This window comes from Rhinichthys klamathensis, unplaced genomic scaffold (assembly GCF_029890125.1).
Source record: "Rhinichthys klamathensis goyatoka isolate OS25496 unplaced genomic scaffold, OSU_Roscu_1.1 h1tg000240l_1, whole genome shotgun sequence".
Classification (NCBI taxonomy): Eukaryota; Metazoa; Chordata; class Actinopteri; order Cypriniformes; family Leuciscidae; genus Rhinichthys; species Rhinichthys klamathensis.
Window position 1 is genome coordinate 770134 of NW_026606762.1, and position 11613 is coordinate 781746.

The 11613-nt window shown below is 39.1% G+C and overlaps 1 protein-coding gene across 1 annotated transcript; it reads right to left on the reverse strand.

Annotated features, from left to right (window-relative positions):
- Positions 1-9424: 9424 nt before the first annotated feature.
- Positions 9425-11254, reverse strand: LOC130100352 (general transcription factor II-I repeat domain-containing protein 2-like). The gene has a single exon (XM_056265780.1). It carries the CDS (start codon positions 11252-11254, stop codon positions 9425-9427), a length of 1830 nt encoding a protein of 609 aa, XP_056121755.1.
- Between the last annotated feature and the right edge of the window lie 359 nt (positions 11255-11613).

The following is an 11613-nucleotide window of genomic DNA, read 5'->3' on the forward strand; positions in this document are numbered from 1 at the left end:
CACGTCACATTTTAGTATCGGCTTAGCTCGCCTCAGCTCGCTTAGAACCTCGCCGGAGGTGGTACGAAAAAAAGTACCCGAAAGCAGGTACAGGTTCAACTTTTACACAGTGGAAAACCAAACAAAGGCGAGTCGAGTCGAGCCGAGCCGAGGCGAGCTGGTACTGTGTAGTGGAAAAGCGCCATTAGATTCCAAATTATATTTAAAAAAAATATATATATATATATATATACCGTATATAGGGTATAACGGGGCTAAAGGTACACCCTGAGAAAAATTTGCTTTTTACTCAAATAGTGTATGATTGAAATGATAATAAAAAAACAAAAAAAAAAACATAAATATATATATTTTTAAATCTTACAAATGTATGAGGTGGCAATGTGGGCCTTTTACCCCACACACAAGGTAAAACCGGCATGGGGCAAAAGGCACACATGTTTTTAATAATCTAAGTTAATATTTTTTCAAAACAATCACTTTAGCAAAGTTTGTACTATTTTCTTTTTTTTTTGATAAATGAATTCATTTAGGTTCAATAAATATATTGTTATTAAAATGTTTATTTTAAAACTACAGAAAAAAAAATATTTTAAAAAGTAAAGATTCTAAAAGCATTGAAAGAGATCCCATAATAATTTAATATAGCTTTACAGTAGTAACAAATAAATATGATATTTTATTATATTATATGATTAATATCATATTTTTTAAATATAATGGTTTCATTATAATCTTCATTGATTATCTCTAAGGTGGACACCCAACTTAATATATGATACTTACCATCTGAATCTAACCATGTCAACAAATGGAAAAGGGCAGTCAGCTGTTTATTATCATGTTATTTCACCCCAACAGCAGAGGTGACTTTTATATTCTTCCGTTATTTAAAAACTGTTGCTTTAATTTCCTTGAACAAAACTGAAAATCATTAACAAGACCTCGCAGAATCAACTTTACTATCAAGGATCAGCCAAATTTCCACGTGTATCATCAAAAGCGGTTGTTAAGATAAGTACTGAGCTCATTTTTTGTGCCATTTGAGGGTTCTAAAGAGAATGAAGTTAAATGCGCCTTTTACCCTGGTGCGCCATTAGTCCCGCTGTACCCTATATTTTGTATAAAATGTTTACTTAATCTAATAATCTGCTGTGTCTTCTTTAAAAAGAGACCAACATTATGTGTAATTCCAAAGCTTCCATGAATTACAACCATTTAAGTTCAGATCTTTGCTCTAAAAGGGGTGACTGTGACTGAGTTAACAGACTAATAGGTGAATTCTTCCTTTATCTTTGTATATTACATGGAACTTCTAATGTTGACTGAATACAAGCAACTGTGCATCTGTGTAGTGGATGACTGTGTGGACTGTGCACATGCTGTGCTGGTGAGATAGGGACCAATGGCTATTGATTGTATTGCTTTTTGTGCATGTCTCACCTGTAACTTGTGACACAAGGCAGATGCTACAGAGAGATAGCGCCTTTGTTCATGTAAAGGGGGGTGACTGATGAAAGGCTGTATTGTCACATTGTGTGAGGAAGGAGAAAGACACCCAGACTGATAGAAGGACTCAGGGTCAGAGATGTTAACACATGCTCCCTATTCATGTACAAGTGCCCTTATGATGTTTTGTTTAAGGGGCTACGTAATAATTTTCATGTATTAATTGCTTTTCTTATTGCCAATCTGTGAACAGCTTGTAACAAAACTTAAAAACGAGACCTTCCCAGACTTCCTAGATTGTCTATGAAAGCCTGTAGACTGATTTTTATGAGAAGGACAGGGACATTGTTACTGGGAAAATCAAAGGGATGTGAGTGACGTTTACACACACTCCCGAGAGCCTCTCTTCCATCCAATGACACGTGAAAACGAATGCTTATACAATGTTCAGGATAATGCCGAAAGAGCTATTCTGTTCTGTAATGTCAATGTATAATATAGTCTCACATTGCCAGATCTATATAGTCTATAGTATCAAGTATAATTTATAATCAAACCATCATAACAGTGTAATTTTTAATGACCTCATCTGTCGACATGATGCTGGTGAATCGCAGAGCTGGTGCAAACACATCGCTATGATCACATCGCTCTCACCATTTTCATTTTTGTTGTGTGTTTATTTTGTTATTGCGAGAAAACCGCACAGCACATAATTACATATTCATCTAAACATCGCTCTCAGTTATGTAGACAGTGTCAGGATGTTTGTTAACAGTATATCGCTGCAACGGTATTTCCAAACTTTTACCTCTAAGCAAAGAATGAAAAAGAAATTCACAGTGAGAATTTCAGGGCATTGAATTGCATTCAGTCTCTTGTACATGAGTGCGAGCACGAGCAATAAGAATCTGGCTGCAGTTCCCTTAACGGCCAGCGTTGTCAGTAATAACAAGGGTTTCTGAAAAAAAATTAAATTTCAACATTTTTTAATTATCCTCAAGGCATCCTAGGTGTATATGACTATCTTCTTTCAGACGAACACAATCGGAGATATATTTAAAAATATCCTTGCTCTTTCAAGCTTTATAATGTCTCGCCCCCCATTCACTATTATAAAGCTTGAAAGAGCCAGGATATTTTTAAATACAACTTCAATTGTGTTCGTCTGAAAGAAGATAGTCATCAACACCTTGGATGGCTGGAGGGTGAGTAAATCATGGTATAACTTTTATTTTTGGGTGAACTATCCCTTTAAAGGTTCCTATATGGATGTCTCCTACAACAGGTTTACATGCATCAAAGGTCAAAAACACTTTAATTTTTTAATTTTGTCATAATATACATTGCAGCATCATCTCTTTTCTAACAGTTTCTGTAATGCTACGTTCACACCGGACGCGAATAGCGCGTCAAATTCGCGCCTACCGCGTCTAGTTATACGCTTGACCACTTTGAATCCATTCGCGCGTCAAGAGCGAAATTGACGCGCGTAAAAAACAAAACTTTGAAGCGAAATTTACGCGCGTCTGAATCGAAACCCGTTGGCGGAATATTTGCTCTGAATAGCATATATTCTGAATACGAGAGCAGAACGGCGGCGTAGGGGTCATCGTCGCCGTATTTGTGTCCACCAGACCCTTCAAAGGCGAACCCAGTGTGGCGAGTTTCACCATTTGCTCGCTCCAGGAGCTGCGCCTGGATGACGGCCGCTGTCAGCAGTACTTCCGCCTGTCCCGCGCCCAGCTTGATGACCTGTTGTCCCGCATCGGAGCGAGGATCACCCTCGCCCTCATCCACCTAATCTGTCATTTATTTTTGTTTTGATGATAAATGGAGCCAGCCTCCAAAAGTGATTAATCTGTCCTGATTTTTCTCTCTCACACACATCACTGTCCAGACACGAATGTTGGTTGTCTTTACATTATAATAATATTTCATATAGGCCTAATCTAGATATGGAATAAATAGCATTCAATACAAAATGAATATGTCTCATAGGCCTATATTGAAATCAAGTTTTATGTGATAAAATATCCACCGTCAAATTACAAAATAATTTATTGAAGCATCCAGATACTTCAAACAGCTAGGCTCCTGATTGGTTAACGCGGCGCGAATTGACGCAGAAGTTCACATTTTTCAACTCGGGCGGCAGACGCGAATTTGCGTCAAACGCGTGAATGCACAAAATGCACCATTCGCGCGTAACGCGCATAACGCGCCAGACGCTCAATTCGCGCCATTCGCGCGAACTTGACGCGCGAATGAGGCGTATTCGCGTCTACCGCGCCGCGCTCTACGCCTCATCGCCCCGCAGGAATTTTTTACGCGCGTAACGCGTCTTTGCATTGACTTAACATTGAAATCACTCGCGCCTGGCGCGCTATTCGCGTCCGGTGTGAACGTAGCATAACAGTTTACATGAAATTACATGAAAAATCACATGAAATTTCCAATTACCATAGGATATTTAGTCTTTTCCCTTTAAAATTACAATAATTTTTTACAGTGTGAATACCATATACCACTATTTGTGTTTAGTGTGGTGCTATTTAGCACATACACTCACCAGGATTATTATGAACACCATACTAATACTGTGTTTGACCCCCTTTCGCCTTCAGAACTGCTTTAATTCTACGTGGCATTGATTCAACAAGGTGCTGAAAGCATTCTTTAGAAATGTTGGCCCATATTGATAGGATAGCATCTTGCAGTTGATGGAGATTTGTGGGATGCACATCCAGGGCACGAAGCTCCCGTTCCACCACATCCCAAAGATGCTCTATTGGGTTGAGATCTGGTGACTGTGGGGACCATTTTAGTACAGTGAACTCATTGTCATGTTCAAGAAACTAATTTGAAATGATTCGAGCTTTGTGACATGGTGCATTATCCTGCTGGAAGCAGCCATCAGAGGATGGGTACATGGTGGCCATAAAGGGATGGACATGGTCAGAAACAATGCTCAGGTTGGCCGTGGCATTTAAACGATGCCCAATTGGCACTAAGGGGCCTAAAGTGTGCCAAGAAAACATCCCCCACACCATTACACCACCACCACCACCAGCCTGCACAGTGGTAACAAGGCATGATGGATCCATGTTCTCATTCTGTTTACGCCAAATTCTGACTCTTCCATCTGAATGTCTCAACAGAAATCGAGACTCATCAGACCAGGCAACATTTTTCCAGTCTTCAACTGTCCAATTTTGGTGAGCCTCTTTTTCCTATTTGTAGTGGAGATGAGTGGTACCCGGTAGGACCTTCTGCTGTTGTAGCCCATCCGCCTCAAGGTTGTGCGTGTTGTGGCTTCACAAATGCTTTGCTGCATACCTCGGTTGTAACGAGTGGTTATTTCAGTCAAAGTTGCTCTTCTATCAGCTTGAATCAGTCGGCCCACTCTCCTCTGACCTCTAGCATCAACAAGGCATTTTCGCCCACAGGACTGCCGCATACTAAACCCTAGAAATGGTTGTGCATGAAAATATCAGTAACTGAGCAGATTGTGAAATACTCAGACCGGCCCGTCTGGCACCAACAACCATGCCACGCTCAAAATTGCTTAAATCACCTTTCTTTCCCATTCTGACATTCAGTTTGGAGTTCAGGAGATTGTCTTGACCAGGACCACACCCCTAAATGCATTGAAGCAACTGCCATGTGATTGGTTGATTAGATAATTGCATTAATGAGAAATTGAACAGGTGTTCCTAATAATCCTTTAGGTGAGTGTATATCTACTTCCTTATTAGACGAGTCAAAATGATATAAAAAATATGCACACACAAAAAAACTGACAGAAAAATAAATGTTTTTGTTAAATGCAATCGTGCTTATGAAAAGAAGAGTACATTCCATAGCATTTAAATAAATATATTAATTTATTAATATACCTTATGCAAGTTTGAGAGAGAATTTGCACAGATATATGTGCGCATGTTTGTGCTGATGTTTGTGTCTGTACTGTGGTTAAGACAGATCCTTTAAATAGCATGTTTTAACTCTGAGGGAATCATCTGATCCCAGCTGCTCCCCCATTTCCAGCTCTCTGCAAATAGACACCGGTGACCTACTGGATGTGTTTAAACTACACTTCTAATAAGCCTCGGAGTCAGAAGGCACTTTAAATGATACTATATGATAAAATGGTGTAATTTTCTGTTACATAATCACTTATAATGTCAATATCTGTTGTATAATGCTCTTGAGCAGCAGTTGGTTGTGTCCCATGCGGTTTAAATGCATGAATAAATAAATGAATAGACAAGAAAGAATAGAAGTTTTTAACTGAAAAGCACTGAAAGAGAGAAAATGTAAGAGAAGGTGGGGGGGTGCTAAGTAACACTTGATATAACCGCAAAGCATGAATATTTATAAATAAAAAATAACAGCTTATTTACAATGGCAATAAAACTAAAGGCATTTTAAATAGTGAATATACCCTGAGACTCAACCTCTTGACTACTTCCACCTCTAAAGCATAAAAATAAAAGAATATAAAAAAACCCCCCAAAAAACACAGCTTGTCTACAGCATCTGCAGAAACACTCAAGGATATTGACTTTCGTCAATTGCGCTCTCACTCTTGTTTGTCAGCATTGATTTGAACCCCTCATCTTTGCTTTTCATTCTCGTTCCATAAACCGATTCGGAAAACACTGCATAAAGATCCTGTGAGGTGGCTGATGAAGGGCGGCTAGGCAGACGTCCAATGTCTTAACCTTTCCAGAAACAAAAGGAAGCTGTACACTGGCATATGCAGTCAGCGGGTGATGCTGACACTCTGCCAGGGCGAACTATAGATCATTCTGGAGGCAAAAATACTTTTGAACAAGTCAGAAATGGGTAATTCACAAGGAAATGTTAGACTTTTGAGAGCAGTCTATGAGAAGCCTGCGGCCTTCTACATTAAACTTATTATGATTCGTCATATTATGATTTATTATAAGTAAAGCAAAGCAAACGCCCACTTCTTAACCCTTTAAAGCCTACTGTATTTATCAACATGATCAAAAGTTTGCTGGAAACCTGTTGTACACAATCTATTACATGCCTTCTGTCGTCTGATTGATAGTAAAAGGCCTTTTAGTGTGATTCTAAAAGTTCATGGTACACATGTTTTGTTTTGTTTTTTTTCGCTGTGAAAATATAATAACTTTTATATTGTTAGTAATATTTCAAGATGAACATTTACTGGAATGATGCAACATCGTTTTGAAAAATCATTAAAATGTGAGTTTCAAATATAGATCAGGCGTTTATTTGTTCATCTCTCAGTCATCATTGTATGGCATTGCATTATATGTTTTTTACCCCCCACAATTAAAGCGACAGACATTTGATCATAAAACTATAAGCATTAAATATAATCTTACTAAGACATATTATTGGAAGACAGAGTGACAACTGATATTTATATGCATTTTACATAAGTAGTCTTATATATTGTTATAAAGATCCTATTGATTTACATTTTTTTTCTTCTCAAGTTCCATATTTACCTAAATCATACTGTATGAGCATAAAAGCCCGATGTACCAAATATTATACTCATAAAAAAATTAATAACTGTTCTGTTAAAAAAGAGAAGATTTTTCTTACAATTGTTTAATATTTCAGGCTTTACGGGGTTAAATGGGTAGTTCACCCTCAAATGAAAATTCTGTCAACATTTACCCACCTTCATGTCATATTTTGAAAAAAAAAAACTCAGCGTTTTACTGTCTATGCAATGAAAGTCAGAGGTCGAGTGTTGTTTTCAGAGGTCGAGTGTTGTTTTGGACCCCATTGACTTTCATTGTATCTACAGAAACATTCTTCAAAACATCTTCTTTTTTGTTCTGCAACCTCTTTTCCACAAAAAAATGGAAACAGTCTATATAAAGTATGTAAACTTTTCCAAAAGGATGAGATTGTTGTGGCAATAACTTTCCATGCTTTCAATTTCAAAGTTCCTTTGATTATTTTCCGTTTGCTCAAAAGGAAATCATCACAAAATCTCATCAAGTACAGAATGGGAGAATCAGATACGAAGCCGCAAACCTGCAGCCATTACTATTATCAGATATTCACAGTTTGATAGTTCCATCAGGCGTGGCGGTGCTCCAGGAGCGGGCGAGCATAAAAAAAAGATGCAAACCGAATAGACAAAATAGATTTAGGATGATCAAGAATGTTTTCACACAGACTTGATGATCATCACAAAGATAACAGATTATGACACTCCCGCTTTGATTTATTCTGCTTGTCTTCACCCCAGTGGGTAAATTAAATAGTGTTATCACGTTATGCCAGTGGCAGAGCTACTGCAGAATGATTTGCAAACTTTCCTTTGAGACAATTATAGAATATGGCAATCCTTTATTGGCTCTACCGCCAATGTAGACAAGAATGAGTAATTATGCCCTGGCCGAGGGACTGAATAGGAGAGATAGGGCAGGAAATGAAGAGGAGAGCATTATTTTCCAGGCTGATAGTGCATGTTATTGCAATGATAATTGAGAGTAAACATTTTTGCAACACACATTGGCCTGTGTGCTGATGTGTGATTTTGTGCATCCACATCCCCTGAGTATCGCTGAACTGATGACGAGACACGAATAAGACCCGACGGTGCACTATACGCACAGACATGGCTGAGTGTTAAATCTAATCAGACAGATACAATAGAGTGTCATTGAACGCTGCACAGAACCTTCTGAAGGTGTCTTAAATGTACAAAGCATTCTCATCCCAAGGTGTCATATACTAACGCTTTTGCCAAAGCGTCTACATCCGACGCACATGGCACCCTTTAGCGTCAATATAACACGCTTCGGTTATGGGTAGGTTTAGCTCTGGGGTAGTGTTAGGGTTAGACCACTAGGAGGCGCCATATACCTGCGTCTCATATTGACGCTAAAGGGTGCCATGTGCGTTGGATATAGACACGTCAGTGACGCCTTGGGATGAGAACGGGCTGAAATGTAGCCTACTATACTCAAGGAGATAAATATTTTCTTTGTGATAAGGTTACTGGAGCAATTGTTGGCTATAGTTCTTACGGAAATCATGGGTTCCATTTTGGCAGCACTTTTAACTTTATTTGGTAACACTTTATTTTACAGTGTCCTTGTTACATGTAGTTACTATATAGTAATTTAGTAACTAATATAACCATGTAGCTAATCATGTAGTTAATTAATGTTACTTTGTACTTAAATGTCAAATTGCACTGCAACATGGACATCTTAATAAAGTGTAACCCTTTGTTACATTTACTGACAAGTTGCTTGTTTCTTGTAATTTGGGTTAGTTACACTAAGGGTTAGTTACTTGTAATTATGCGTAATTTACTGTTTTCGCTATAGTATGGACATGTAATGTAACTACATCACTCTTAAATAAAGTGTTACCAATTATCTTTTTGAAATTTTAAAGGGATTGTTTACCCAAAAAGGAAAATTCTGTCATCGGTTACTCACCCTCATGTCGTTCCAAACCTGTAAGACTTTCGTTAATCTTCGGAACACAAATAAAGATCTTTTTGATGAAATCTGTCTTTCTATCCAGCCCGTTCTCATCCCAAGGCGTCATATACTGATGCTTTTGCCAAAGCGTCTATTTCCAACGCATGGCACCCTTTAGCGCAGGGGTCTCAAACTCAAATTGGCTGGGGGCCACTGCTGTGAACGAAAGCTAATAGGAGGGCCATTTTACCATTCAAGCACAATCTTTTTCTGGAAATTTACTTTTCTCGTTTATTTCAGATTATGTAACTAACATATTTGTGTCATTCTTGACAAAAAATGTAAACATCAGTATATTAAACAGATATATTTAACAATATATAATATAATTTTAACAGTTAGTGCAACTCTTTTTCCCTTACTTTATATTAACTTAAATAACTTCAAAACATTGGACTGAACTAACAACCTTGGCTTGCAGTGAACACAATCCCTGAAAACATTTGCACACTATCACTATTCTATTTCTTGCCAGACACCTGGCAGCGCTTCTGCTCACACAACTGAGCCACGTTTGCCCTGATGGAGGTCACAGTTGAAACCCTGAGTACAGCTTCAAGATGGGCGTCACTAAGCCTAGACCTGTACTTACATTTATTAAAGTTCATAGTTGAGAACAATTTCTCACACAGATATGTGCTTCCAAAAAGGCACATTACCCGACTGAACACTTTGGACAGCTCTGGGTAGCATGGAGGTAACTCTCTCAAAAACTGTCCAGTCTTGTCTGCTTTTCCCTGTGCCTCTCTGAATTTAGTTTTTAGCTCACTGTTGCACTGCAAGTCAATAAGCTCCATTTGCAACACACTTGGGACACTCTCCACGTCAGTTGAGAAGGGATCTGCGAACAGCTGGAAAGTGTCACGGTGTGACTTGAAGTCAGCAAAACGCTGATCAAATTCCTCCAGTAGGTTGTCAATAGCAGAAGCATATTCATCACCACTGAATCCTGTGCCCTGCTCCACAAGAGATCTGCATGTAGTGAAATGACTGAGGTTTTTTGCAGAAATCTGAGTTTTCCACAATCGCAGCTTTGTGGAGAAAGCTTTCACACTTTCATATGCTGCTGCTGTGATGAGCTGACCAGGACCCTGGAGCTTCAAGTTAAGGATATTTAGCTCCTGTGTTATGTCCACCAAGAATGCAAGGTCCATGACCCATTTAGGATCATCAAATTCAGGAACATCCATTCTACCATCTTCCATGAATCTCTTTACCTCTGCTCTTAAGTCAAAAAATCTCTTCAGGACATTCCCCCTGCTGAGCCAGCGCACCTCAGTAAAGTAAAGTACATCGCCATATGTTGACTCAATTTCTGCTAAAAAGGCCTGAAACTGGCGGTGCTGTAAACCTCTCGACCTGATGTAATTGACACATTTCAGGACAACAGACATGACATGCTCATATTTCAAGCATTTGCTGCACAGAGCCTGTTGGTGTATAATGCAGTGCAGAACAACTGCTGGATTTGCATTTTCCTCTTCTAACTTTCTTTGTACCAGCGCAACCAGCCCGTTTTTTTTGCCTGTCATAGATGGGGCGCCATCAGTGGTAATGCCTACCAGTCTGTTCCACGGCAAACCAGCGCGCTCAATCGCGTCGCACAGCTGCTGAAATATAGCGTTGGCTGTGGTACGGCCGTGCATTGGACACAAACTTAATAACTCCTCCGTCACTTCAAATTGTTCATTTATACCCCTGATGAAAATGGCTAGCTGCGCAATGTCTGTTTTGTCTGTGCTTTCGTCAAGCGCCACAGAGTACGCAGTGAAAACTCTAGCTTTGCCGCGCAACTGATCATAAATGTCACTGGACAACTCGCTGATCCGCTCTGCCACTGTGTTTGCCGATAGAGAGAGATTGTTGAACAAGCCCTTCTTTTCTGGACATAGAATTTCAGCGACTTTTAACATACAGTCCTTCATAAACGGCCCTTCAGTGAATGGCTTTCCTGCTTTAGCGATCAACTCACTCACCACATAACTTGCTTCAACTGCAGCATCAGCATCCTTTTTGGCTTTGTGGAAAAGGCTTTGCTGGGACGTTAGCTCTCTCTTCAACTTCATGGCTGTTTTTTCTCTCTCGTCTGCCTGGTACTTCTCATACTGTTCTCCATGTTTAGTTGAGTAATGACGCTTGAGATTATACTCCTTTAGGACTGCGACCTTTTCTTTACATATCAGACAGGTAGCATTTCCATTAAACTCCACAAAGAAATACTGCAATGTCCATCTTTCCTGAAACTGTCTGTGTTCATCGTCCACTTTTCTTTTCGGTTTGGAATGAGACATTTTCGTTTTCGTTAGCAGCCAAACAAATAAACTCCTATGACCAAAATCATCTCTCTTTTCAAATATGCTGGGTTTGCGCGGGTTTTTTTTTTTTTTTACGCTTTCAAGTTAATTTTTTTTTTTTAATTTTTTTTTTTTAATAGAATCGTGTTCTTGTTTTAATTTAATTTGAAGTGGTATTTTTGAAATTGCCATGAAGCAAATAAAATAAATAAATAAAAAATGGTTTTGCGGCCGGATTATGTTATATTTTCTACATCAGTTGCGGGCCGGAGGAAGGGGGAGGGGGGGCCGTAAATGGCCCGCGGGCCGGCAGTTTGAGACCCCTGCTTTAGCGTCAATATGAGACGCAGATATAT

Bases quoted from the DNA above. Each gene is read 5' to 3' on its own strand.
- LOC130100352 (XM_056265780.1), bottom strand. From the start codon at position 11,254: ATGTCTCATTCCAAACCGAAAAGAAAAGTGGACGATGAACACAGACAG.